Source organism: Molossus molossus, unplaced genomic scaffold (assembly GCF_014108415.1).
Source record: "Molossus molossus isolate mMolMol1 unplaced genomic scaffold, mMolMol1.p scaffold_m16_p_21, whole genome shotgun sequence".
Classification (NCBI taxonomy): Eukaryota; Metazoa; Chordata; class Mammalia; order Chiroptera; family Molossidae; genus Molossus; species Molossus molossus.
This window is the reverse complement of record NW_023425357.1, coordinates 8,128,508-8,155,077: the sequence shown is the minus strand read 5'-3', so window position 1 is coordinate 8,155,077 and position 26,570 is coordinate 8,128,508. Positions and strand designations below refer to the sequence as shown.

The window sequence follows — 26,570 nt, the reverse complement described above, 5'->3', positions numbered from 1 at the left end:
TGTTTCTCAGCATTGTCTCTCTCTCCATCCCTTACTCTCTGACACATTGTATCATCTCTGTTGCTCTCCACCCCAGCTCTATTTCTTCTCCCCTCTTCACTTCTCTCCCTCTTACTCCAATACACCCACCTTGTTCTACCTTTTCTGCCCCACCCACCTTTCTCATTTCTCTTCTGGTTCAGCCCCTCCCACTGCCCTATCCCCTCCCCTTTCTTCGTCTCTTTTCCCTTCTCTCCATTTCTCAGCCTCTCTTTTGGTTGCTATGTCTTTAAAAAAATTTTTTTTAATTGATTTTAGAGAGAGGAAAGGAGAGGAAGAGAGATAGAAACATCGATGATGAGGAAGACATTGATTGGCTGTCTCCTGCACACCCCTTGCTGTGCCCCGACCGGGAATCGAATCCAGGACCTCCTGGTGCATAGGTTGATGCTCAACCCCTGAGCCACACTGGCCAGACTGGTTGCTATGTCTTAATTGTTTATTTAACAAATACTCATTGAGCATTTACTATGTGCCAGGCCTTACTTTAAGCACTGGGGGCACAGAAATGAACAAAATAGGAAAAAACTTCCTGCTCTCAATGGAGCAGACATATGAGTAGGGGGACAAGGCAAAAGGGAAAAATAATCACAGTAAAGGTGATAGGGAGTGATGGAGTTGCTGGCTACTGGGAAGGAGCCTAGGAGAAGTGAGGATGGAACATGCGTGGGGAAGAGTGCTCTAGGAAGTGGGAACAGCAAGTGCAAAGGTCCTGAGGCTACAGGTGCTTGGCTTGTTTGAAGAACAGCTAAGAGGCCAGTGTGGCTGGATCTGAGTGGGTGAAGGGGAGACCAGGAGGAAGTGTGGTAGGAGAGAATGGGGGAGACTGTGCAGAACCTCATGGACCATGGCAAGAACTTTGGCTTTTACTCTGAGTGCGGTGGAGCTATGGGAGGCTTCTGAGCTAAGGAGGGATATGAGCCGATGTATTTATTAACAAGCCCTCCACCTGCCAGGTGGGGAATAAACTGTAGGAGGCGAGGGTGGAAGCTGGGAGTCCGTGGTTCAGGTGAGGGACCATGATGGCTAGACCAGGGTGGTGCCTCAAAAAGAGGGGAATGGTGGGTGGTCAAAATCTGTGTGTGTGCCCTGGCCGGTTTGGCTCAGCGGTTAGAGCGTCGGCCTGCGGTCCAGAGAGACCCGGGTTCGATCCCGCTAAGGGCGCGTACCTCGGTTGCAGTTTGTCCCCGGCCCTGGTTGGTCGTGCGGGTGGCAGCCACTCGATGTGTCCCTTTCACATCGATGTTTCTCTCTCTCTCTCTGTTCCTCTCTCTCTCTCCCACTCTACCTGAACAAAAAATGGAAAAATGTCCTCCAGTGAGGATAAAAAAAAAAAAATCTGTGTGTGTGTGTAAAATACACATAGCATAAAAGTTACCATTTTAAAGTGTTTAGTTCGAGGCACTGAGTAGATTCACAATGTTGGCCACCGTCACCACCACACATCCCTCTATCTCTGAAAGGTCAGCAGGAAGGAGGGTCTGAGTGAGGGAGTCTCAGGCTGTCACATAGCTCTGAGAAAGTCTGGGGGGAAGGTGTCTACTGGGACAGTGGTCCTTGAACAAAGGTTGCCCATCAGAGGAGTCCTGGGTCAGACAGTAATGGGCTGGCACTAGTACCCACCGTGTTTTGTCATTTGGAGCAGTCCAAGGGAGGCATGGCCTTGGCACCAACGCTGTGGGGCTGTCACACAGTATCTGCAGCAGCAGTATCTCTCTTTTTTTCTTTCTTTTTCTTAGAAAGAGAGGAAGGGAGAGAGAGAGAGAGAGAAACATTGATGAGAGAGAACATCGATTGGCAGCCTCCCACATGCACCCCCTGGGGATTGGGTCCATAACCTGGGCATGTGCCCTGACCGGGAATCGAACCAGTGACCTCTTGGTGCCTGGGACAACACTCAACCACTGAGCCACACCAGCCGGGCAGCAGCAGGATCTCTTACAGGAGGATCTGGGCAGCGCCTTTCCTGCCGCCTCAGAGGCCTAAACTATTTCTAGTTCTTTCTGTGCACAGGAACCTCATCTCCAAGTGGCTTCATCGGGTGCCCCCAGATCCAGGCACCTGTGAACTCATTTCCTTCCATTGGATATAAGGCTTGGCCCTGCTGGTGAGCCAAGGGGCTTTCCTTCAATTTGATTCCATCAACCTGGACCAACCAAGAACCAATGCCTGTGGTAGCTGGTTGGTTAAGACTTGGGTTCCTGCCCTGGCTGGTTTGGCTCAGCGGTTAGAGCGTCGGCCTGCGGTCCTGAGAGACCCGGGTTCGGTTCCCGCTAAGGGCATGTACCTCGGTTGCAGTTTGTCCCCGGCCCTGGTCGGTCGTGCGGGTGGCAGCCACTCGATGTGTTCCTTTCACATCGATGTTTCTCTCTCTCTCTCTGTTCCTCTCTCTCCCTCCCACTCTACCTGATCAAAAAAAAAAAAAAAAAAAAGGGAAAATGTCCTCGGGTGAGGATAAAAAAAAAAAAAAAAAGACTTGGGTTCCTGAACTACTCACTGGTAAGTGAAGGCGAGATTACTCTGAAGCTTTAGACCAATCAGGACCCATCACTGGATCTGGCCAAAGCTACCAGATGTCCCAACTCTGCAGCCGAACTGCAAGGACTGGGACTGCCAGGAGGGGGCAGTGAAGAGTCACCGTCCTGGATCCTGTGGTTTCTCTCCCATGCCCACCCTTGGAATAGGTTTACAATTAGAGCAGAAATATATGTAGATGCACCAGTGAGGGGCCCACTAATAGAACCCGACACCCTTTATCTGCAATTCCAAATACCATAAAGCTCCGACAACCAAAAAATATTTTGGGTGGGTGGGGGGTAATTTTGGCCCAGTTTCATGGTGGTAAATCAACTGAGTTATTTATATTCTATTTTTCTTCTTTGGTGTGAATTTTCACACATTTTGCTGCAAATATATTCACATGTTTGATGGGGAGGGGACTGCTTTAGCCCTTGGGGGGTGTCATATTAATATATGGCATTCATTCAGAATTACCTTTCTAAAATGGGCACGACTCTGAGTTCTGATATGCATCTGTCTCCAAGGGCTTTAGCTGAGGGATTATGGACCTCCAGTTGGGCATGCTGCCAAACCTAGATTCATCTTAATTATTTGTTCAACATTTATTTAATGGCTCTGGGCAGAAACTCATTTTCCATTACAGTATTTTAAAAATAGAAAATGATGGCCATTACTAAGTCCCCTTTGTTAATGCTGTACTGTTTTTGTGTGTGTTGTGTCTGTGTATTTAAAAGTGTGTCTGTGTGTGCATGTGAGTGTGTGTCCATGTGTGAGGCTGTGCCTCTTTGTGGATGTGACAGTATTTGTGTGTGTGTGTGTGTGTGTATGTGGGTCTGTGTGAGAGACTGGATGTGTGTGTGTGTCTGTGTGCCTGAGAATGCAATTGTGTGTGTGTAACGATGGGTCTCTGTGTTTGTGTGTGAATGTGCATGAGAGGAGGCATGGCTCAGGGTTTAGAGTGAATATACTGCAATAAATTCCTCATTTCAGACGACTGTCTCTGCCTCCGTTTTAGAATCTTAGCGGACTGTGTACACTCAGTCGTGAAATTTTTCATTGTCAAGCAATACATCGTATTTCCACTAGAGGTCGCCTGTCTACTTTGGCCAGAAGACATTTAAACTTTTTTTTTTTCCCTTTGCCATTTAATTCCTGGGAGTTCGCAGATAGATCCTTGCGGACAAATAACCGGTGGCAGCTCGCTCAGGCTCACCTCAGCTGCACATAGAGCAGCAGTTCTCAAACTCGTTGGTCTCAGGATTCTGTTATACCCTTGAAAATCACTGAGGAACCCCCAAATAGTTTTTGTGTTGGTGGGTTATATTTATCAATATTTAAGTGTTCGATTAAGATCGAGAAGCTAAACATTATTTATTAATTTATTTTAAAACAACCATAAAAATAGATTGCATTTTGGGTAATTATTTTATTGTGGTAAAATATACATAACATAAAATTGACCATTTTAACCATTAAAAAAAATTTTTTTTTCTTTAGTGGTTCTAGAGAGAGAAGAAGGGCGAGGGAGAGAGAGATAGAAATATCGAATGGCCGCCTCCTGCACGCTCCCCACTGGGGATCGGGCCCACAACCTGGGCATGTGCCCTGACCAGGAATTGAACCAGTGACCTCTTGGTGCCTGGGTCTACGCTCAACCACTGAGCCACACTGGCCAGGCCATTTTACCCATTTTTAAGTGTACAGTTCAGTGTCATTAAGTAAACTCACCTTGTTGCACAACCCTCACTACCTATTTGACTCAAGAAACTTTTCATCTTCCCAAATGGAAACTCTGTAGCCATTAAACAGTAACTTCCCTTTTCCCTGCCTCCCAACCCTTGGTGACCTTTCCTTTCCACCTCTACGAATTTGCCTATTCTGCTGACCTCGTACACACAGAACCAGACAGTATTTGTCGTTTTGCATCTGCTCACTTCACTCAGCATAATGTTTTCAAGGGTCATCCATGCCGTAGCATCGTTAGCGGAGAGCCTCCTGTGTTGGAAGGGGGCTCCCCACTCCTTGGATCTTGTCACACTCATAAGAAAGATTTCAGACGAGTGACCGACAGCAGCGTTGAAGCAAAGCAAGTAAATTTATTAAGAATACACTTGGGCCCTGGCCAGTTTGGTTCAGCGGTTAGAGCGTCAGCCTGCGGTTCAGAGAGACCTGGGTTTGGTTCCCACTAAGGGCACTTACCTTGGTTGTGGTTTGTCCGCAGCCCCAGTTGGGGTCATGTGGGTGGCAACCACTAGATGTGTCTCTCTCACGTCGATGTTTCTCTCTCTCTTCCTCCCTCCCTCCTACTCTGGCTGAAGATAAATGCAAAAATGTCCTCAGGTGAGGACAAAAGAAAAAGAATACACTTGGAGCCCTGGCCGGTGTAACTCAGTGGTTAAAACATTGGTCCATGAACCAAAGGGTCTTGCGTTTGATTCCCAGTCAAGGGCACATACCTGGGTTGTAGGTTCGATCCCCAGTTCTGGTTGGGGTCGTGCAGGAGACAACCAGTTGATGTGTCTCTCGCACATTGATGCTTCTCTCTCTCTCTCTCTCCCTCCTACTCTATCTGAGCAAAAATGGAAAAATGTCCTCGGGTGAGGATTAAAAAAAAAAAGAATACACTTGGCATAAAGCACAAGCAGGCAACTCAGCTAGCCTGAGCTGATTGGGGTTTTAAGGGCTATGTATCTTTGCATTGCAAGCTTTAAGCTCCCCCGCCCCCCGTAATTTGTTATAGCAGCTCAAACGGACTAAGGCAGCTGGGTAACAACTATCCCTAAATATTAATGGCTTAAAGCAATATGTTTTGTTGTTGCTCACAAGTCTACAGGTCAGCTGGATGGTTCTCGGCCTTGGATGAGCTCACCCAAGCATCTGCAGTCAGCTGGGTGGTGGGTGGGCTCCTTCTGGGAGTTGACCCGCTCTCAGCCGGGAGCGGTAGGAGTAGTTGGTGCAGTCTCTCATCCTCCAGCAGGTTAGCCAGGCTTTGTCCTCTGGCAGTGGAAACTTCCCAAGAGGGCAAACAGAAGACACACAGCCTGGGAGAGGGTGCATTTCTGTTATTTTAAGCCACTCAGCTTGTCACAGCAGCAATCGGACACTAACCTAGACTCCTTCCTCAACCCAGGCTCCACAGGAGGCTGGAAGGGATGGTTAGGGCCTGGGGAAGAAGATTTAACAGTCCCCAAGCACTGGGCCACCCCCACACACCTGCTTTGAATCTTTGGGCATCCAAGCAACCTGGCTGGGAGACTGGGGCTCACCATCCCCACTTCCCAGGACCCCAGGGGAGTTTCAGCCAGATAGACCCCTGAACTTTAGGAGAGAGAGAGAGATGGTCTCAAATGGGGAAATCAGCCCTGGCCGATTTGGCTCAGCGGTTCCGAGAGACCCGGGTTCGGTTCCCGCTAGGGGCGCGTACCTCGGTAGCGGTTTGTCCCCGGCCCTGGTTGGTCGTGCGGGTGGCGGCCACTCGAGGTGTCCTTTTCACGTCGATGTTTCTCTCTCTCTCTCCCTCCCACTCTACCTGAATAAAAAATGGAAAAATATCCTCCGGTGAGGATAAAAAAAAAAAAAAAGTGGGGAAACCAAGGCCACACGTATGCAGAGCGGCCATCTCTTTCTCCGGCTTCCTCCCTCCTTGGACAGGAGGGAACTTCCTCAGTGTTCTGAGCCCCCACCTTCTTCCTCTGACTCCCCTCTCTCTGCCCCATAGAAGGAGCCCCAGCCAGGGAACACAGTGTGCAGACCAATAAGAACCTTAGGGGAGAAAGACGGGTCATTTCCTCCCTGAGTATCTGCCCCCTCCTTTTGGGCTTTAAAAACCACAGCCCTCAGGCGAGAGGACCTTCAATCAAAGGAGAACTTGGGAGACCTGAACATGGTGAGTCTAGAAGGGGAATGGATACCAGAAGTTTTGCGCTCTCTCCTTTTTTGGGGGAGGGGGGTTAATCCTCACCCTAGGATATTCTTCCATTGATTTTTAGATAGTATGGAAGGGAGGGAGGGAGAGAGTGAGAGAGCAACATCCATATGAGAGAGACATATGACTCGCTGCCTCCCAAACGACCCCCAACCCCAGAGGGGATTGAACCTGCAACCTAGGTACGTGCCCTTAACCGGGAATTGAACCCGAGACCCTTTGGTCCATGGGCCTAGGCTTGAACTGCTGAGCCACACCGGCCAGGGAGGCTCTCTTTTCTGGTGCCACCTGACTCTCCCTCACTCCCTGTCTCCATCTGCCCCCTGACCTCCCCTCGCCCTCAGCTCAGACTCTGCCACTCCCGGGCTGGGACACGCTAAGGAGTAAGATTGTCAAGGAGCCACTGCAAGCACCGGGCTGGGACCCAGACGTTCCCCAGGGCAGGACATTTGTGCCTTGGGTCTCCGAAGGTGACTTTCTTCCTCAAGTGCAGGGGCCACGAAAGGCCCCTGGGCAGCAGGAACGGCAGGGGCACAGGTAGGGAGGCTGGAAAGAGCCAGTTTGGAAGAATGGTTGTTACTGACCTGGATGTTCAGGTGTTCTAAATGGTAGAGGCAGGGAAACCGAGGCAGGAGCAGAGATGGCCCTGTTACTGGACGGAGTAGGTTCACCACTTGGGGTGATCTATTCAAGAACCGGTCCTGGTTGCTGCAAGATAGTTGTCTTTACTTAAAGCAAAGGAGAAGAGGAAATTCACATCGGAAGCTTTGCCTGTGGAAGGAAGGCTGAGCCGCTGCTTATATACACTATTGGGTCAATTACATGTTGATTTCTTCTTTGCAACTGGCTACACTTAACAGGTTAGGTTCCTGTCAAACTCATCCGGTTTAGGGCCAGTCTGCAAAATAACTGTGTTGCATTGTAACATTTATTTAGCAAGAATAGCATTTAGTAAGAACCCCCCAGACAGGGAGACCTTTGTCCTGAGAGCCTGGGTCCTTCCCTGGCTGTTGGCAGAGCCAGGCTGTCCCTTGGTCTGTGAGTGTCGGAGGGAGACCACATCCAGGCACGCGCTCCCCGAGGCCCGGGGCGGTCCGGCTGAGGCAGGGCTGTGATCTAGCACCTGGCATGCTCAAGGGTCTCTTCTTGCTTCATCTGGGGGAAAGGGGAAACGGGAGAGCACCATGGCTGGACCCAGGGGGGGGGGACTGGCATTGCTTCACCCCCCTCATTCCACGTTTGAGACCTGGCTTGGGCCAACAGAACTTCAGAATCGGACTCACCGTTAGCTTCAACTTCTTTTTCTTTCTAGAAAATAGTCCCAAACACCAGAGGGTATGAAGTGAGAAGACCCTCGCCCTGCCTGTCACGGCCCCACCCCCACCCCAGGAAACTGTGGCCACCAGTTTGTGGTGGATCCTTCCAGAAACAGCCCACAGGTGTTCAAGGACGGAGGCCAAGTCCTGCCTCCTCTGTGCTCTTAAATCTTTCCACTTTTTCTTCTCTTCTGGGCCAACACCCTGATCCTAGCCCCCGTCTCCACTGGCCTGGATCCCTGCTCCAGCCTCCTCTCTAGTCCTCCAGCCTCTAGTCTCACTCACAGCAGCAGAGGGATCTTTCTAAACCGAACCCTAACCGAGTCCCTCTGCAGCTCAAAGACCATCCAGGGCTCCCCATTACCCCTACGATAAAATACAAACTCTTTTTTTTTTTTTTAAAGTTTGCTATTTTATTATTATTATTATTTTTGGTACATGCCCCTAGCCACTAGGGCCTAGCGGGAACTGAACCTGGGATCTCTGGTCCGCAGGCCGATGCTCCAACCACTGAGCCAAACCAGCCAGGGCTACAAACTCTTTTTTAAAAATGTGTTTTGTTTTTTTTTATCCTCACCCGAGGACATTTTTCCATTTTTTATTCAGATAGAGCGGGAAGGAGAGAGAGGAAGAGAGAGAAATATCGATGTGAAAGGGACACATCGAGCGGCCGCCACCCATATGACCCAACCAGGGACGGGGACAAACTGCAGCCAAGGTACACGCCCCTAGCGGGAACCGAACCCGGGTCTCTGTGGACCGCAGGCTGACGCTCTAACCGCTGAGCCAAACCGGCCAGGGCGCAAACTCTTTTTTAAAAATGTGTTTTTATTGATTTTTTTTTTTTTTAAGAGAGCGAGAGGAAGGGAGAGAGATATAGAAACATCGATGTGAGAGAAACATCGATCAGCTGCCTCCTACAGGTCCCCCACTGGGGACCGAGCCCACAACCCAGGCTTGTGCCCTGACCGGGAATTGAACCAGGACCTCTCAGTCCTTGGGGCGATGCTCAGTCCACTGAGCCACACTTTCTGGCAAAATACAAATTCTTTAACATGGTATCTGTGGATCTTCCAGCCTCATCTTGGCTACCTGCCAGCCACACTGACCTTTCATTTTTTTCGTGTGTAGCAGAGTCCCTCCCTCCGAACTATGGCTTTTTTTTTTTATCCTCACCGGATGACATTTTTCCATTTTTTGTTCAGATAGAGTGGGAGGGAGAGAGAGAGAGAAACATCGACGTGAAAGGGACACATCGAGTGGTTGCCACTCGCAGGACCCAAACAGGGCCGGGGACAAAGCACAACCGAGGTCCGTGCCCTTAGCAGGAACCGAACCTGGGTCTCTCTGGACCGCAGGCCAACGCTCTAACTGTTGAGCCAAACCGGCCAGGGCCGACCTATGTCTTTTTGCCTTGAACACATGCCCCATGCTCCCACCGCACTTTAGGCTTGGTAGCTGCTCAGAGAAAGTTCTGGAGTTCGACTCGTAGAAGTTCTCTACCACCTGCTAACTGTCACCTTCGTTTTCTCATCGGTGAAATGGGTGTTGCAATAGCAACAACCCTCATGGGGTTGACCTGTGGATTAGATGAGATGATCCGTGAAAAGGGCTTAGAACAGAGCTTGATGATTCTCATGAGTAGTACCGTGTCCCCTCCTTCACCCTGTCCTCCAGTCCACTCGTGTCTCCACACTGCTGCCCCCCTAGAGCAAGCCCCCGCCGCCCCCCGCCTCACCTGCACAATCTCCTCTTCTTCCGTCTTCTGTCCTGAAGCCCTTTCTCCACGCAACAAAGGCTCTTAACACGGGCCTGAGGGCCTGGCTGGTTTGGCTCAATGGTTAGAGTGTCGGCCCAAGGACTGGCCCAGGACCAAAGGATTTGGTGGTTTGGTTCCCGGTCAAGGGCACGTACCTGGGTTGCAGGTTCCGGCCCTGGCCCCAGTTGGGGTCTCATGGGAGGCAACCAATCGATGGGTCTCTCTCACGTTGATGTTTCTTTCTCTCTCTGTCGTCCCTCCCTTCCTTCCATTCTATCTAGAAACTAGTGGGAAAATATCCTCGAGTGAGGATTAAGAATAACAACAAAAAAATGCACTTGGGAATTTAGGCACAATAACAGTACTTTGCCCTTGTGGTTGTTGTGACATATATACTATGATTAGTTAATGGATGGACTCACACCTGGAAAGAGCTCAGAACAGTGCTGGGCTCTTAGGGATGCCCTCGGGGCCCCCAGGCCTGCGCTGATCTGTACAGTAGCCAAAGGCCACAGGCAGCTATTGACATTTAATTAAAACAACTAAATTATGTCCGGCTGGTGTGGCTCAGTGGTTGAGCATCGACCCATGCACCAAGAGGTCGCAGGTTTGATTCCCGGTCAGGTTGTGGGCCCGATATCCAGTAGGGGGCGTGCAGGAGGTAGCCAATGGATGTTCTCTCTCATCGATGTTTCCATCTCTCTCTCCCTCTCACTTCCTCCCTCTCTCAAATCAATAAAGGAAAAAATAATAATAAAACAACTAAGTTAAAAGTTCAGCTCTGGGACGCACAGGCACATTTCACACGCTCCACAGCGACACATAGGAGGCTACCACCTGGGGAGCACCCGCTGGAGCACATCCATCACCTGCGGTCTCCGCAGAAAGGTCTGTGGGCGGGGCTGTGGTTTGGTTCCCCAGGCTGGGCCTCTCTGTTGAACACTCCCGGGTCTCATCCGGTTGTTGGTTTCTCTCTCCTTGCGGACAGTAACCTCTTGCCAGGTATGACAGGAAGCATCCCCCCAGCCACTTAATATGTGTTCGATGAAGAACTATTAGAATCTGCCAAAACTCCTAGAATGCAGACCCATGAATCCTTTTATAGATTCTATATAAGATCCATGTTTAGGAATGGGCAGTGCATTCACCAGTATGGTTCTACGTACAAGAAAAACAATCAAGCCCTGGCCAGTCTGGCTCAGCGGTTAGAGCGTCAGCCCGCGGACCGGAGAATCCCGGGTTCGGTTCCCGCTAAGGGCACGTGCCTCGGTTGCAGTTTGGCCCTGGCCCTGGTTGGGTTGTGTGGGTGGCGACCAGTTGATGTGTCTCTCTCACATCGATGTTTCTCTCTCTCTCCCCCTTCTCCTGCTCTATCTGAAGATAAATGCAAAACAGAAAAGAAAAACAATCAAAACATACATGATGCCCAGCTTCCTTCAGAGGCCTGCCCCAGCCCTACTGCCCTGTCCCAGGGGGACCTGTTACAGGTGTCCTATGCCTGCTTCTGGCGCCAGACCGCGCACACATGAGCACGTGCACACATGAGCATGTGCACACATGAGCACGTGCACACATGAGCATGTGCACACACACTCACAGATCAACAGAATGATAGAGATAAAGGGGGTAAGGGGGAGAGGCAGAGAACAATGAAGGGGTGGAGAGGGAGGGAGTTAGTTTCCTCTTTTGTTGGTAGCTCTGGTCCTTGCTTTTTCTATTTCACTGAGATGAGTTCTTTCCACATCAGTGCATAACTTCATCCTTCTTTGTGGTTGTTGCGTAATATTTTGTTGCCTGGGTGAGCCATCACTAATTGAGCCTAGTCACCTGTTGCTGAACATTTCAGTTATATCCAGTTTCTAGTGATGCTATCATTGGCTAAACTTTGCAAGCCAGGTCCTGCATGGAAACCGCAGAGTGTTTGAATCAGCATATTTTCTCCGCATTCAGGAGAGGGGAGAGCCCAGTGAACTTTTTCAGCTGAGGAGAGAGGCAATGACGAGTGTGGGCATGGGGAAGCTCTCTCATTGGGGTCTGACTCATTCAGTGCTGAGGATGGCAAGCAGATGGCTTGTGAAACCAACCGAGGGAAAGGTGGCCTTCTGTGGACGTTCACATGAGTCAACAACCTGCAGAGCCCTGGCCCCCCACCCCCACCCCCCAGCAGAGTCTGGGGCCTCCTGCTGTGTGTAGTTAACCCTTTCGGGATGGGACCTTGGGGACCTGGACAGGGAGGGTCCCAGAGTAGAAAACGGGAAGCCAGGCTGCTGGAGGTAGGGTGGGGAGATGGCCCGGGTGGATGGCTCAGCGCAGGGTCTCTTTATCAATGGAAATAGTGCAACAATTTTAACTTTCTATTTTGAAGTATTTTCACACTGATAGAAAGATGACAAGAATATGCCCTGGCCGGTTTGGCTCAACGGTTAGAGTGGTTAGAGCGTCGGCCCATGGACCAAAGAGTCTCAGGTTTGATTCTGGTCAAAGGCACGTACCTCAGTTGCAGTTTGGTCCCCGGCCCTGGTTGGGGTCCTGCGGGAGGAAGCCAATCAATGTGTCTCTCTCACATGCATGTGTGTGTGTCTCTCTCCCCCCTCCCATTCTATCTGAAGATAAGTGGAAAAATATCCTCTGGTGAGGGTTTAAAAAAAAAAGAAAGAAAAGAAAAATTGCAAGAATAATACAAAAAGACTCTTTAATACTCTATCCTGATTCTCCAAATTTGCCCGCCCTATCTATCTCTTTTATTTTTCTGAATAATTGGAGAGTAAATCTATCTGTTTTTCAAAAACGAGGAAATTCACTCATGTGAGGGCCGGGCAATTATCTGTCAGGAAATTGAACATCCCACACAGTACTATTACCTCATCTACTGACCACATTCAAACTTGCTCAGTTGAACAAATATGCCCTTTTTTAAAAAAATGTTTTTATCTTCACCCGAGGACATTTTTTTCCACTGTTTGTTCAGATAGAGTGGGAGGGAGAGAGAGGAAGAGAGAGAGAGAGAGAGAGAGAAACATCGACGTGACAGGGACACATGAAGTGGCTGCCACCCACATGACCAACCAGGGCCCGTGACAAACTGCAACCGAGGTACGTGCCCTTAGCGGGAACCGAACCCGGGCCTCTCTGGACTGCAGGCCGAAGCTCTAACCACTGAGCCAAACTGGCCAGGGCCAAATAATGCCCTTTAGAGTGAATTTGCTTTTTCTCCTCCAGGCCCTCGTTCAGGATGTCACATGGCCCTAGCTCTTTAGTACCCTTTTATCTGGGAAAGTCCCTCAGCCCTTCCTTGTCTTTATGACACGGCACTTTTTTTGAATGGAATACAATTTACATAATATGTAATTGGCCATTTTCAAGTGTATACTTCGGTGGCATTTGGTACATTCATGATGCTGTGCATTTGTCACCTCTCTGGCTAGTTCCAGGATATTTTTTGCACCTGCAAAAGAAACCTGTCACCCCCTGTTCTCCCCCAGCCCCTGGCAACCACTGACCCAACCCCTGTCTCTATAGATTTGCCTTCCTGGCCATGTCATATGCATGGAATCCTATATGTGACCATTTGTATCTGGCTTCTTTCACTCAGCACATGTTTTTTTTTTTTTTTTAATCCTCACCTGAGGACATTTTTCCATTTTTTGTTCAGATAGAGTGGGAGGGAGGGAGAAAGAGAGAGAAACATCGATGTGAAAGGGACACATCGAGTGGCTGCCACCCGCACGACCAACCAGAGCTGGGGACAAACTGTAACCGAGGTACGTGCCCTTAGTAGGAACTGAACCCGGGTCTCTCTGGACCGCAGGCCGACGCTCTAACCGCTGAGCCAAACCGGACATGTTTTTGAGCTTCATCTACATTGTATCTTGTATCAGTACTTTGTTCCCTTTTTACGCCTGTATAATATTCCACTGCACAGCTATGCCATGCCCTGCTCATCCACTCATCAGCCGACATTGGCATTCTCCATTGAATATTTTAACCACTGATATGGCTCTACCAGCAAGTAACCCTGACCATCAGCCTGGCCGACTTCAGGGTGACGTAAAGGGACTAGAAAAAAATAATTGGTTCAGGGAAAGCTCTCAGTCCTTCGGTAACCATAATATCGATTAATAATAATAGCATTGGCTGTCATATCTTGGCCCCCTCCTGTATGCCAGGTACTCTGCTAGGTGCTTGAACATTTTTTATCGTATTTAACCCACGAGGTGGGTGATTCGGTGGGTATAAACCTCCACCCATAAATTCAGGCTATGCAAAGCCAGCTCGGAATATTTTCTGTAACAATGGTTTTTATTTCTCTCTGTCTCCTTTCCCTGGGTTTGTGGCTTCCAGTGATGGGCTAGCTCGGCCCTGATGTGTGCTTACCCCATCCATCGCCCCCCTTGGAGATGGTCAGGGGCAGGCTGCCTGGGTTGGCATCCCACCCTGTACAGGTTACAATTCCTATTTACATGACCCAGAACAGGCTTCTTCCCCTTCTGTGCCTGTTTCCTCATCAGTAGAATGGGCAAACTAATAGAACCTCCTTGTAGGGTCATGGTCATGGTCGAAAGGGCTGATGCCATGCCCGCCACACAGTAGGTGCTCCGTGAATACTGGCTGCACGTGTCCCATCATTCCATTCCCCGCGTGGGGTTTTCCCACCGTGTCTGGTGCGTCTGGGGCAGATTGGCATTTGAGGCTCTGTCCAGCCCGGCTGCCATCTCAGCACCGTTTTTCTCTTAGGATGACACTTCCCGGCAGCTCTGTCTGCGAAGAAGCGTCCAGGACACCTCTGTTCTTTATTACAGAAAAATTTCAAACACACTAAAGTAGAGAGAATGAGCCCTGGCCAGTTTGGCTCAGCGGTTAGAGCGTCAGCCTGCGGTCCTGAGAGACCCGGGTTCGGTTCCCGCTAAGGGCACGTACCTCGGTTGCAGTTTGTCCCCGGCCCTGGTTGGTCGTGCGGGTGGCAGCCGCTCGATGTGTCCCTTCACGTCGATGTTTCTCTCTCTCTCTCCCTTCCTCTCTCTCCCTCCCGCTCTATCTGTACAAAAAATGGAAAAATATCCTCGGGTGAGGATAAAAAAATAAAATAAAAAAATAAAAATAAAGTAGAGAGAATGATATTAGGAGCCCTGAGGGTACCTATTAGCCAACTGCAGCCGTTGTTAACACTTAGCCATTCTCAGCCACACAGAGATTCCCTCCTTCCCTCCCTCCCCTCTTCCTTCCTCTCTCCCTCCCTCTAGCTTTTTCTTTAGCTGGAGGGTTGTTTTTTTTTAAATCCTCACCGGAGAATGTTTTCCCACTGATTGTTAGACAGAGTGAAAGGAGGTGGGGGAGGGGGGAGAAACATCGATGTGAGAAGGACACATTGACTGGTTGCCTCCTGCAGGACCCCAGGGGGGCCAGGAATGGATTGTGCAACACGGGCACGTGCCCTCTACCGGGAATCAAACCTGAGACCCTTCGGTGCTCAGGCTGACACTCTAACCACCGAGCACACTGCCGGGGTCACGTGTACAACTTTAAAATATGTTTTATTGATTTTTTTTTTTTTTTATCCTCACCCGAGGACATTTTTCCATTTTTTGTTCAGGTAGAGTGGGAGGGAGAGAGAGGAACAGAGAGAGAGAGAGAAACATCGATGCGAAAGGGACACATCGAGTGGCTGCCACCCGCACAACCGACCAGGGCCGGGGACAAACTGCAACCGAGGTACGTGCCCCCAGCGGGAACCGAACCCGGGTCTCTCAGGACTGCAGGTCGACGCTCTAACTGCTGAACCAAACCGGCCAGGGCTTGATTTTTTTTTTTTTTAAAGAGAGAGGAAAGGAGAGAGAGATAGAAACATTGATGTAAGAGAGAAACATCAATCAGCTGCCTCCTGCACGTCCCCCACTGGGGATCGAGCCTGAAACCCAGGCACGTGCCCTGACCAGGAGTCACACCGGGACCTCTCAGTCTATGGGACGACACTCAAACCACTGAGCCTCATCATCTGGGGGCAGGTGTACAACTTTATAATGTGACATCTGCATACTCCACTGTCTGCTCCCTATCCATAGTCTTGTCCCCTCTGTCACCTTGTATTTGACCCCTTTTATCCTTGTACTGTTCCCGTCCTTGTCCATCTGACTTATTTTATGTAACAGGATACTCTCAAGACCCAAGCATGTTATAGCAAATGGCAACTGTTCATCTTTTTGATGGCTGAGTAGTGTTCCATTATACGCGTAACACACCTTCCTTCCCCAGTCATCCGTTGGAAGGCACTCGGCTTGTTTCCATGTCTTGGCTATTGTATATGAACACAGGCATACGTACATCTTTGTGAATAAGTGTTTTGAATTTTTTTTTATCCCCACCCGAGGACATTTTTTCATTTATCTTCAGATAGAGTGGGAGGGAGAGAGGGGGGAAGAGAGAGAGAGAAACATCGATGTGAGAGAGACACATTGACTGGCTGTCACCCACACGACCCCAACCAGGGCCAGGGACAACCGACAACCGAGGTACGTGCCCTTAGCGGGAACTGAACCCGGGACTCTCTGGTCTGCGGTCCGACGCTCTAACCGCTGAGCCAAACCGGCCAGGGTGTGTTTTTGATTCTTGAAAATATTGCATTACGGTATTATTTGTCTTGATAACTTGACTTTTTGGTGCCCCACCTCTGCCCCTTCCTCTAAACGTTGTTCCTGAGTACATGGGGCCCTGCCCAACCGCTGCCTTCTCTGGGGAGCCACCCCCAGACGGCCCACCGAGCTGCCCCAGTGGGCGGAGGCAGCCGAAGGGGGTGATGGTGGCGGTGAGGTGTGACCCTAGTTACACCATCTCCGTTTGTTGGTGATCTGAAAGATGTCTAACAAGCATCATATCACGGGCACTGACCCATCAGAACAGAGAGTGACCACAGCTTGTCACAAATCTCAGCTTCAATCATTTGGTAGCTGAACTGTGGGGAAGTCTGGGGACTTTATGAGGAGGTGGCAGGGTGGCAGGGAGTCCATTCAGCATGGAAGGTTGTCACTCTTTTATTTATTATTATTACTTTTTGCATTTATCTTCAGAGACAGTGGGAGGGAGAGAGGGGGGAAGAGAGAGAAACATCGATGTGAGAGAGACACATCGACTGGCTGCCACCCACACAACCCCAACCGGGGCGGGGGACAAACTGCAACCGAGGTACGTGCCCTTAGCGGGAACCGAACCCGGGACTCTCTGGTCCGCAGGCCGACGCCCTAACCGCTGAGCCAAACCGGCCAGGGCAATTGTCACTATTTCAATAAGGAGTGTGACACCCCTGCTGACTCTCAGCCCTCAGCAGTCCCCCCATTGCCTGGGATAAACCTGAGGCTCAAAGAAGTGGGGTGAGCCCTGGCCGGTTTGGCTCAGCGGTTAGAGCGTCGGCCTGCGGTCCAGAGAGACCCGGGTTCGGTTCCCGCTAAGGGCGCGTACCTCGGTTGCAGTTTGTTCCCGGTCCTGGTTGGTCGTGCGGGTGACAACCACTCGATGTGTCCCTTTCACATCGATGTTTCTCTCTCTCTCTCTTCCTCTCCCTCCCACTCTATCTGAACAAAAAATGGAAGGATGTCCTCGGGTGAGGATAAAATAATAAAAATAAATAAAAAGAAGTGGGGTGATAGGCCTCTATCTGCAGACTCAACTTCTCTCTGCCTCTCTGATTCCACCCAGGAGTACGATGAGGCCTTCACCCCTGACTACAATTATGGTTCCACCTGGGACGAAAGTTTGCCAGTGGATAACTCTTCCTCCGTCCCTAAGCTGAGCCCCTCGGACACTATGGCTCTGGTGGTCTTTGCAGTCGTGTTCCTGGTGGGAGCGCCCGGCAACTTCCTGGTGGTCTGGGTGACAAGTTGCGAGGCCAGACGAACCATCAATGCCATCTGGTTTCTCAACCTGGCAGTGGCCGACCTCCTCTCCTGCCTGGCGCTGCCCGTCATGTTTGTGACCACCCTCCAGCATCACCACTGGTCCTTCGGGGAAGCTGCCTGCCGCATTCTCCCCTCCCTCCTCCTGCTCAACCTGTATGCCAGCATCTTGCTTCTGGCCTTCATCAGCGCCGACCGCTTTCTCCTGGTGTTTAACCCCGTCTGGTGCCAAAACTACAGAGGGGCCTCCATGGCCTGGGTGGCCTGCGCCGTGGCCTGGGGCTTGGCCCTTCTACTGACCATCCCCTCCTTCATGTTCCGCACGGTTCACGTGCGTTACTTTCCAACCAAGAAAGTGTGTAGTGTCGACTACGGTAGCAACGGTTTCAAAAAGGAGAGGGCTGTGGTCACCCTCCGGCTGCTCTTGGGTTTTCTGTGTCCCCTGATCACACTCACCATCTGTTACACCTTCCTACTGATCCGCGCGTGGAGCCGCAGCGCCACGCGCTCCACCAAGACGCTCAAGGTGGTGGTGGCCGTGGTGACCAGCTTCTTTGTCCTCTGGCTGCCCTACCAGGTGTCAGGGATGCTGCTGGCCTTCTTCGGCAGGAATGACGACGTATTCAAAACCGCGCACTATTTCGATACCCTGTGCATCTCCATCGCTTACATCAACAGCTGCATCAACCCCGTCATCTATGTGTTTGCCACCCAGAGCTTCCACGTGCGGTTCCTCCAGTCCCTCCCTGCCCGGCTCCGGTATGTGCTGACCGAGGAGTCGACGACCAGGGAGTCCAGGTCTGTCACATTGTCCACAGTGGACACCCCAGCCCAGAAGAGCCAGGCGCTGTGAGGGGGCACCTCCCCGGCCACCATCTGCCTGCCTTGTGGTCCATTCTCCTCTGCTTCTTTGAACTCCGCCCCGTGTGAGCTGGTGTTTTTAGCGAACTCTCCTTCACCCTTCATCCTTTCCAAGGTCCACAAACTATTCCTCTGGGGCCACACAGCCTTCACCTTTATCCAAGGACTTTGAAAAATAATCACACACCAATATACCAGGAGTACCCTCTGACGGCAACATGTTTGCATGGGCAGAGAGGATGCAAAGAAAAGAGAGTAAGAGCCCTGGCTGGGTAGCTACGTTGGTGGGGGCGTCGTCTGTAAACAAAGAGGTGGTGGGTTTGATCCCTGGTCCGGGCATGTATAGGAAGCAACCGATTTATATTTCTCTCTCACATTGATGCTTCTCTCTCTCCCTTCCTCTCTCTGAAATCAATTAAAAATGATTTTTTTTTTAAAGAAAGAAAACACAGTAAAGACATAGAATATAGAGGAATGGAAACATTATAACCTTTCAAAAAAAAAAAACGGTTAAGTATTTATTTTATGGAGAGTTGGGGGAAAAAAAGTAACTAGGGAAGAAAAAGCTTTGTAAGCTTCTGTAAGTGAGTTGATTTCAAGACAAACAAGAAGTTAAAATGTTGCCTAAATGGGTTTTTAAAAAAGTAAAAAGATGGTATGTAGTTACCAGGGAAACAAGCATGAGGAAGGCATGAAGGCTGAGGGTAAGCATCATTGTTCCATCACCTCCTGGCCGCAGGGTCACAGAGGAATTTGTCTTTTTATTTTGTAAACTACTTTGTTTGCACTTTCAAAAAGTAAACTTTTTATTTTTCATCATTGCAGACTCCCGTGCAGTTTAAGTAATAAGACAAAGGTGTCCTGTGTCCCTTTGATCTACTTCCCTCAATAGAAACATCTTGCAAAATGATGTTACCAAATCACTACCAGAATGTTGACACTGGTACAGTCCAGGTAAAGGACACTTTCATCAACAGGATCCCTTGTGACACCCTTTTCTCGCCACCCCCACTTCCCTCCTCAGCCTTGTCCCGAACCCCTGGCAACCAGGCACCTGCCTCCATCTCTAGCTTTGCCCTTTGGAGAAGGTTGTATAAGTGGAATCGTACAGTATGTAACCTCTGACTCTGTAAAAAGCTAGTGTGCATCACTTGCATGATGAAAATAAAATCAATGTTGAGTTGTGATGTATCGCTGACTTTAGACTATTTCTGTTTAGTGTTGTGTGTGTGTGTTGTGTGTGTGTGTGCTAGAAATATTGTATAGATAAGCACTGGCCAACAGAAATATGATGTGTGCCATATAGGTGGTTTTATTTTTTATTTATGTTTTTATCCTCACCCGAGGACATTTTTCCATTTTTTGGGAGGGAGAGAGAGAGAGAGAAACATTGACATGAAAGGGACACATTGAGTGGCTGCTACCAGCACGACCAACCGGGGACGGGGACAAACTGCAACCGAGGTACGCGCCCTTAGCGGGAACCAAACCCGGGTCTCTTCAGACCGCAGGCCGACGCTCTAACCGCTGAGCCAAACCGGCCATATAGGTGGTTTTAAATATTTTAGTAGCCACATTAAAAACTTTTTTTTTTTATCCTCACCCGAGGACATTTTTCCATTTTTTGTTCAGATAGAGTGGGAGGGGGAGAGAGAGAGAAACATCGACGTGAAAGGGACACATTGAGTGGCTGCCACCCGCACGACCAACCAGGGCTGGGAACAAACTGCAACCGAGGTACATGCCCTTAGCGGCTATTAATATGACATATTTATATTATATTGCTATATATAATGTGTAACATAATAATCATCTAGTCAATAATATAGTTTGTTTAACTCTATATATCCAAAATATTTTTATTTTAACATGTAATCAGTGTGCAAAATTATTAACGAGATCTTTTACTATTTTTTTTTTTATCCTCACCCGAGGACATTTTTCCATTTCTTGTTCAGACAGAGTGGGAGGGAGAGAGAGGAAGAGAGAGAGAGAGAGAAACATCGACGTGAAAGGGACACATCGAGTGGCTGCCACCCGCACGACCAACCAGGGCCGGGGACAAACTGCAACCGAGGTACGTGCCCTTAGCGGGAACCGAACCCGGGTCTCTGTGGACCACAGGCCAATGTTCTAACCGCTGAGCCAAACCTGCCGGGGCTTACTTTTTATTTTGTACCAAGTCTTCAAAATCCTGTGTGTGTCGCGTTAGCACGTCTCAGTTCGGGGCTGGTGGCCGCTGGATTGGACCAGAGACTTCCCGTCTCTTTGCAAGAGCAGCGCGCAGGGAGTGCCCTTCAGCGGGGCACTGGCTGGGGACCTTGCAGTTCCCTCGCCGCTGCCTTGGGTACGTCCTTTGTTTAAAGGTGCTGAGCGCCCTTCCGGTGTGGCTCAGTGGTTGAGCATTGACCCATGCATCAAGAGATCACCGGTTCGCCCTGGCCAGTTTGGCTCAGCGGTTAGAGCGTCAGCCCTCAGACCAGAGAGACCCGGGTTCGGTTCCCGCTAGGGGAACGTACCTCGGTTGCAGTTTGTCCCCAGCCCTGGTTGGTCGTGCGGGTGGCAGCCACTCGATGTGTCCCTTTCACGTCGATGTTTCTCTCTCTCTCTGTTCCTCTCTTTCCCTCCCACTCTATCTGAACAAAAAATAGAAAAATGTCCTCGGGTGAGGATAAAAAAAAAAAGAGATCACCGGTTTGATTCCCAGTCAGGACACATGCCCAGGTTGTGGGCCTGATCCCCAGTGGGGGGCATGCAGGAGGCAACCACTCGATGTTCTCTGTCATCGATGTTTCTATCTCTTTCTCCCTCTCCCTTCCACTCTTGAAAAAAAATCAAGGTGCTTAGCATGTAGGAGGACAGGTGCTCTGGCTTCCAGAATAGGCGTGTGTGGGTTTGATGGTGAGTGTTGGTTGCTGTGCGGACTCCCTGGCAGCAAGGTTGTGGAGCCCAGCTACCTGATAGCCACAGGTGGGGGCACCTGGGTGTCCCCCTACCTCGACTGCCAAAGTCCCTCCTCTGCCTTCTGCCCAGGCCGGCTCCGGGCCGAGCTAGTTCTCTCTGTCTCCCTCTGTCTCTCTGCATGGTCCTTCCCTGCTTCCTCTGGACTTTCTTCCTCTGCCCTTACATGTTGACTTTCTGGAGTCCTCTCTCTCTTTTACCAGAGGATATTTTTCCATTGATTTTTTTTTTTTTTTTTTCAGATAGAGTGGGACGGAGGGCGGAGAGAGAGAGGGATTGAGAGAGAGAGTTAGAAACATGGATGTGAGAGAGACACATTGATTGGTTGCCTCCCGCACACGGGGCTGGGGATCCAACCTGTGACTCTTTGGTCCCCAGATCTGACCACTGAGCCAAACCAGCCAGGGCTGGAGTCCTTCCTTCCTTCCTTCCTTCCTTCCTTCCTTCCTTCCTTCCTTCCTTCCTCTTTCTTACTCTCTCTCTCTCTCTCTCTCTCTCTCTCTCTTTCGTACGTGCCCCTAGTGGGAACTGAACCGGGGGCTCTCTGGTCCGCAGGTCAATGCTCCAAACGCTGAGCCAAACCGGGCAGGGCTCTCTCTTTTAAAAAAAAAAAAACAAACTTTTTTCCTTTATTGATTTTTAGAGAGAGGAAGGGAAAGGGAGAGAGAGATAGAAACATCGATGAGAGAGAACATTGATTGGCCACCTCCTGCATGCCCCCCACTGGGGATCAGGCCCCCAACTTGGGCATGTGCCCTGATCGGGAATCGAACCAGCGACCTCTTGGTGCCTGGGTCGACGCTCAACCACTGAGCCACACCAGCTGGGCTGGAGTTTTCTCTTGAACACCCTTCTCACCTCTGCAGTTTCACTGATACCTTCACAGCTCTCGGCAGGGCATGGCTTCCACACCCACTCTCCTTCCCCAAACTTACCTGGGCCTCTTCTCCTAAACCTCCCCTCCCCTCGCATTCCCACACTGGGCGCCCCCTTCTCCCCGCCCCACGCCCGGCTGGTCCCAGTCCTCCATCCTTCCCACGGGTGCCCCTGCCTCTCTTCCTGTCTGGTTCTCAGCTGCCTGGACTGTTCTAAGAGACCATCCCTGTCTCTGTTCTACCTTCCCTCAGGGCACAGTTTCTGCAGGAACCCTTCCCCGATCCCCCCTCTGCCTCTCCGCCCTCAAGCCCCGTCTCTGTCCCTGGCGATCCCCCCTCTGCCTCTCCGCCCTCAAGCCCCGTCTCTGTCCCTGGCCGTTTTTAGCTTTCCTGCGTTGGGGAGCGAGCTGCAGCCAGAGACCTTTCCCTCAGCCTGATTTGGGAAGGAGATGCTGCCTCACAACAGTCTTCTAGAAACATTGGAGGCCAATGAGTGGGATTTAAACGGCTTCTCTTCAGCCTCTGCCTCGTGCTGCCCAGCCCCAGGAGGAAGTAGGTTGAAGGGCCAGATGATTGCCAAACTCAGGGCTCAAGAATTTGCTGGTTCAACAAGCTGGAAGAGGAAGTGGTGGGGAAAGGAAGAGAATGATGGGTTTGGCTGAATCAGCTGAGCGCCCCCCTCCCCAAGTCCCCTGCCACCCCCACCCTGTTCCAAGACCAGGTCAGGGCCTCTTCTCTGCATCTGTGCCATGTGACCTCCAGCATCAGGTCTGGGACATCCAGCAGGTGTCACTCCAGATTAGCTCTGTCTGAAAGAATGTCACATGATGCCCTGGCCGGTTTGGCTCAGCGGTTAGAGTGTCAGCCTGCGGCCCAGAGAGACCGGGGTTCGGTTCCCGCTAAGGGCACGCACCTCGGTTGCAGTTTGTCCCCGGCCCTGGTTGGGTCGTGCGGGTGGCAGCCACTCGATGTGTCCCTTTCACGTCGATGTTTCTCTCTCTCTCTCTCTCTCTCTCTCTCTCTCTCCCCCTCCCACTCTATATGAACAACAACAACAAAAAGAATGTCACATGAGCCACACACACAATTTCACAGTTTCCACAGACAGGCAAGAGACAAGCAAAGAGAAATAAAATTAAAAAAAAAGAGGTAAAATTAATTTTGGTGATATATTTCATACTCAAATATATTTCAAATATTCTAATTTTAATACAGAATCAATATAAAATGACTTTATTTATTTAAAAATTTTTTTTTCCCTTTATTGATTTTAGAGAGAGAGGAAGTGAGAGGGAGAGAGAGATAGAAACATCGATTGGCCGCCTCCTGCATGCCTCCCACTGGGGACTGGGCCCCCACCCTGGGCATGTGCCCTGATCGGGAATCGAACCGGTGACCTCTTGATGCATGAGCCACACCGGCCAGACTAAAATGACTATTGATTGAGAGATGTTGAGAGAGATGTCACATTCTTGAGAGCTGTCACATTGTTTCGGTGTTTTTGTACCAGGTCTTGGAAATTTGATGTGTATTTTATGCTCACAGCGACTCTCACTGGGAGCTACCACATTTCAAATGCTCAGTAGCCTCATGTGGCCAGTGGCGACCATACTGGACAACTCGGAGCTAGAATTCCTTAACTAATGTTTACAGCATCTACAAAATTCTGACATCAAACAGCTGGAGCCCTATATTTCGAAGACTCTGAGGTCCTGGTGTGACATTCTAGAATTCTGTGATTCGAATAGCCTATGATGAACATTGTAGGATCCCTTGGGTCAAATAACCTATGATTCCAACATTCTAAGAGTCTGTGATTCCAACAGTCTAGTCTTCAGAGACAGAGCCTTCAAAAAAAAACAAAAAAAACTTATCTTTATTGTTGAATGTATTACAGATGTTCCTCCTTTTTCCCCTATTGACCCCCTCCTCCTCTCTCCCTCCCCCCTCCTGCTTTTCCCCACACTACTGTATGTGTCCGTTGGTTATGCATATATACATATAAATTCTTCGGTTTATTTTTTCCCACCCCACCCTACCCCTTCCCTTTGAGGTTCCTCGGTCCAACAACCAATTTGTACTTTTTTTTTTATCCTCACCGGAGGACATTTTCTCATTTTTTGTTCAGACAGAGTTGGGGAGAAAGAGAGAGAGAGAGAAACATCGACGTGAAAGGGATACATTGAGTGTTTGCCACCCACACGACCCAACCAGGGCCGGGGACAAACTGCAAACAAAGTACGTGCCCTGCCCTGGCCAGTTTGCCTCAGCGGTTAGAGCGTCGGCCTGCGGGCCGGAGAGACCTGGGTTCGGTTCCTGCTAAGGGCACGTACCTGTTGCAGTTTGTCCCCGGCCCTGGTCGGTCGTGCGGGTGGCAGCCACTCGATGTGTCCCTTTCACGTCGATGTTTCTCTCTCTCTCTCTGTTCCTCTCTCTCCCTCCCACTCTACCTGAACAAAAAATGGAAAAATGTCCTCGGGTGAGGATAAAAAAGAAAAAAAGAAAAGTACGTGCCCTTAGCAGGAACCGAACCAGGGTCTCTCTGGACCACAGGCCGATGCTCTAACCGCTGAACCAAATCGGCCAGCACCGAGAAGCTCAGAGGAGGCCTGCGTGGCCGCCTGACAAATTCTGAGACCAAAGTAACCACACAGAACGGTCTGAACATAGACCTTCTGACTAAAATGCGTCGCGGTGGGCAGTCACATCCTGGCCCAGAGTCCTTGACAAAGGTCAGTCTTTACCTTAACTGAGCCTGTCTGTTGTCTTTTTGTGTCTAAGATAACATACCTTTGAAATATCAGGGTGATCTCCTTTTCGATGTAAAGAAGTACGTGTCTTTCCATTTTGCTCTTTAGCTGATCCCAGAAATTTCCCCTTTGCTTTCTCCTGCCCACTTAATCTACCACCGATGGAGTTCACGTAACCTTCCTTACGTCTTCTCCTTTGATTGTAACATAAAATAAGGAGCAGCCCTGGCTAGTTTGGCTCAGCAGTTGGAGTGTCCACCCAAGGACCAAAGGGTCTCTGGTTCTATTTCCGGTCGGGAGCATGTGCCTGAGTTGCAGGTTCGATTCGGGTTCGGGTCGGGGTTGTGCGGGAGGCAACCAATCCATGCGTCTCTCTCACATTGAGGTCTCTCTCTCTCTTCCTCCCTCCCTACTTCCCTTCCGCTCTGGCTGGAGATTGATGGAAAAGTATCCTTGGGTGAGGATGAATGACAAAAAAAAAACAAAAAAACTTAAATGAATAAAATAAGGTGCAAAACTGCCATTCTCTGGAGCATTTCTCAATCTGTTCAGATTTTGCTTCTGATTGTCATCAGTTTGGCTCAAATAAACTCTTTCAAATTCTCTACAGGTTTGGATGTTTCTTATGTTGACACGCCACGCAGGGAGAGACACGCAAACACAAAAGAATCGCTGAGCCGGAGCTGGTTGGAGCATCCTCCCACCCACAAAAGGTTGAGGGTTTGACTCCAGGTCAGGGCACATACCTAGGTTGTGGGTTTGATCCCCCATCGGGGCTCGTATGGGAGGCAATCGATGTTTCTCTCTCACACCCATGTTTCTCTCTCTCTCTCTCAAATTAAAAAAAAAAAAATTGCTGAATGGTTCCAAAGTTGGAGTGAGAGCCCCTTCCTCTTGCTAAGCCTGCATTCCTCAAATGTAAAATGTAAGACTTTATAGTATATATATTCTGTTGTTGTTAATTCAACAAACATGTGTATAATGTATTCTGTGAACCGGGCACCACTGTTATGTTTTGTTTGTTTTTTTATCCTCACCTGAGGACATTTTTCTATTTTTTGTTCAGGTAGAGTGGGAGGGAGAGAGAGGAACAGAGAGAGAGAGAGAAACATCGATATGAAAGGAACACATCGAGTGGCTGCCACCCGCACAACCAACCAGGGCCGGGGACAAACTGCAACCGAGGTACGTGCCTTTAGCAGGAACCGAACCCGGGTCTCTCAGGACCGCAGGCCGACGCTCTAACCGCTGAGCCAAACCGGCCAGGGCCTGTTGTTGTTAATTTAACAAACATGTGCATAATGTATTCTGTGAACCGGGCACCACTGTTATGTTTTAATTCTCTTCACCCACTTAATGCTCGGAGCAAAAAGTCCACTTTACAGATGAGGAAACTGAGGCTCAGGGTGGCGGAGGTCCCCAAGTCTCTGGGTCTGGAATCAGAGTCTGAGTGTTCTGTCTCTCGAGCCCATCCTCAGACTCTGTGCTTTGCCGAGAGTGAGCTAGGGAACCACCATAGCCAACATCTTCCCATTTTAAAGTTGGAAAACTGAGGCCCACGGAGGAGATAGTGTCACCGGATGGGGACCGGCCCAGGCTGTATCTGCCTCAGGCCGGCCTGTAGCGTGTGGGTGCCTGGCTTTGTGCGGGAAAGATTTCACACCATGAGTTGGGGTGCTTG

General features: G+C 50.0%; 1 protein-coding gene and 1 long non-coding RNA gene across 4 annotated transcripts; one reads left to right on the top strand and one right to left on the bottom strand.

The window, feature by feature from the left end:
- Positions 1-1,662: 1,662 nt before the first annotated feature.
- Positions 1,663-7,264, bottom strand: LOC118639245. 2 transcript variants are annotated; one of them, XR_004961162.1, is made up of 3 exons: positions 7,069-7,264; positions 5,383-5,600; positions 1,663-1,773 (listed from the first exon to the last, which is right to left on the bottom strand). It is a non-coding gene; the product is annotated as an uncharacterized LOC118639245 (long non-coding RNA). The 2 variants fall into 2 exon arrangements; XR_004961161.1 differs by lacking the exon at positions 7,069-7,264 and adding an exon at positions 5,984-6,024.
- On the top strand, positions 6,307-25,529 carry C5AR1 (complement C5a receptor 1). Of its 2 annotated transcripts, XR_004961160.1 has the most exons (3): positions 6,307-6,445; positions 17,246-19,257; positions 25,500-25,529. XR_004961160.1 is itself a non-coding variant. In XM_036275538.1 (2 exons), exons 1-2 carry the CDS (start codon positions 6,443-6,445, stop codon positions 18,293-18,295), a joined length of 1,053 nt encoding a protein of 350 aa, XP_036131431.1. In that variant the 5' UTR covers positions 6,307-6,442; the 3' UTR covers positions 18,296-19,467. The 2 variants fall into 2 exon arrangements, 1 of the variants encoding a protein (XP_036131431.1); XM_036275538.1 differs by lacking the exon at positions 25,500-25,529 and having other exon boundaries at positions 17,246-19,467.
- Positions 25,530-26,570: the final 1,041 nt, after the last annotated feature.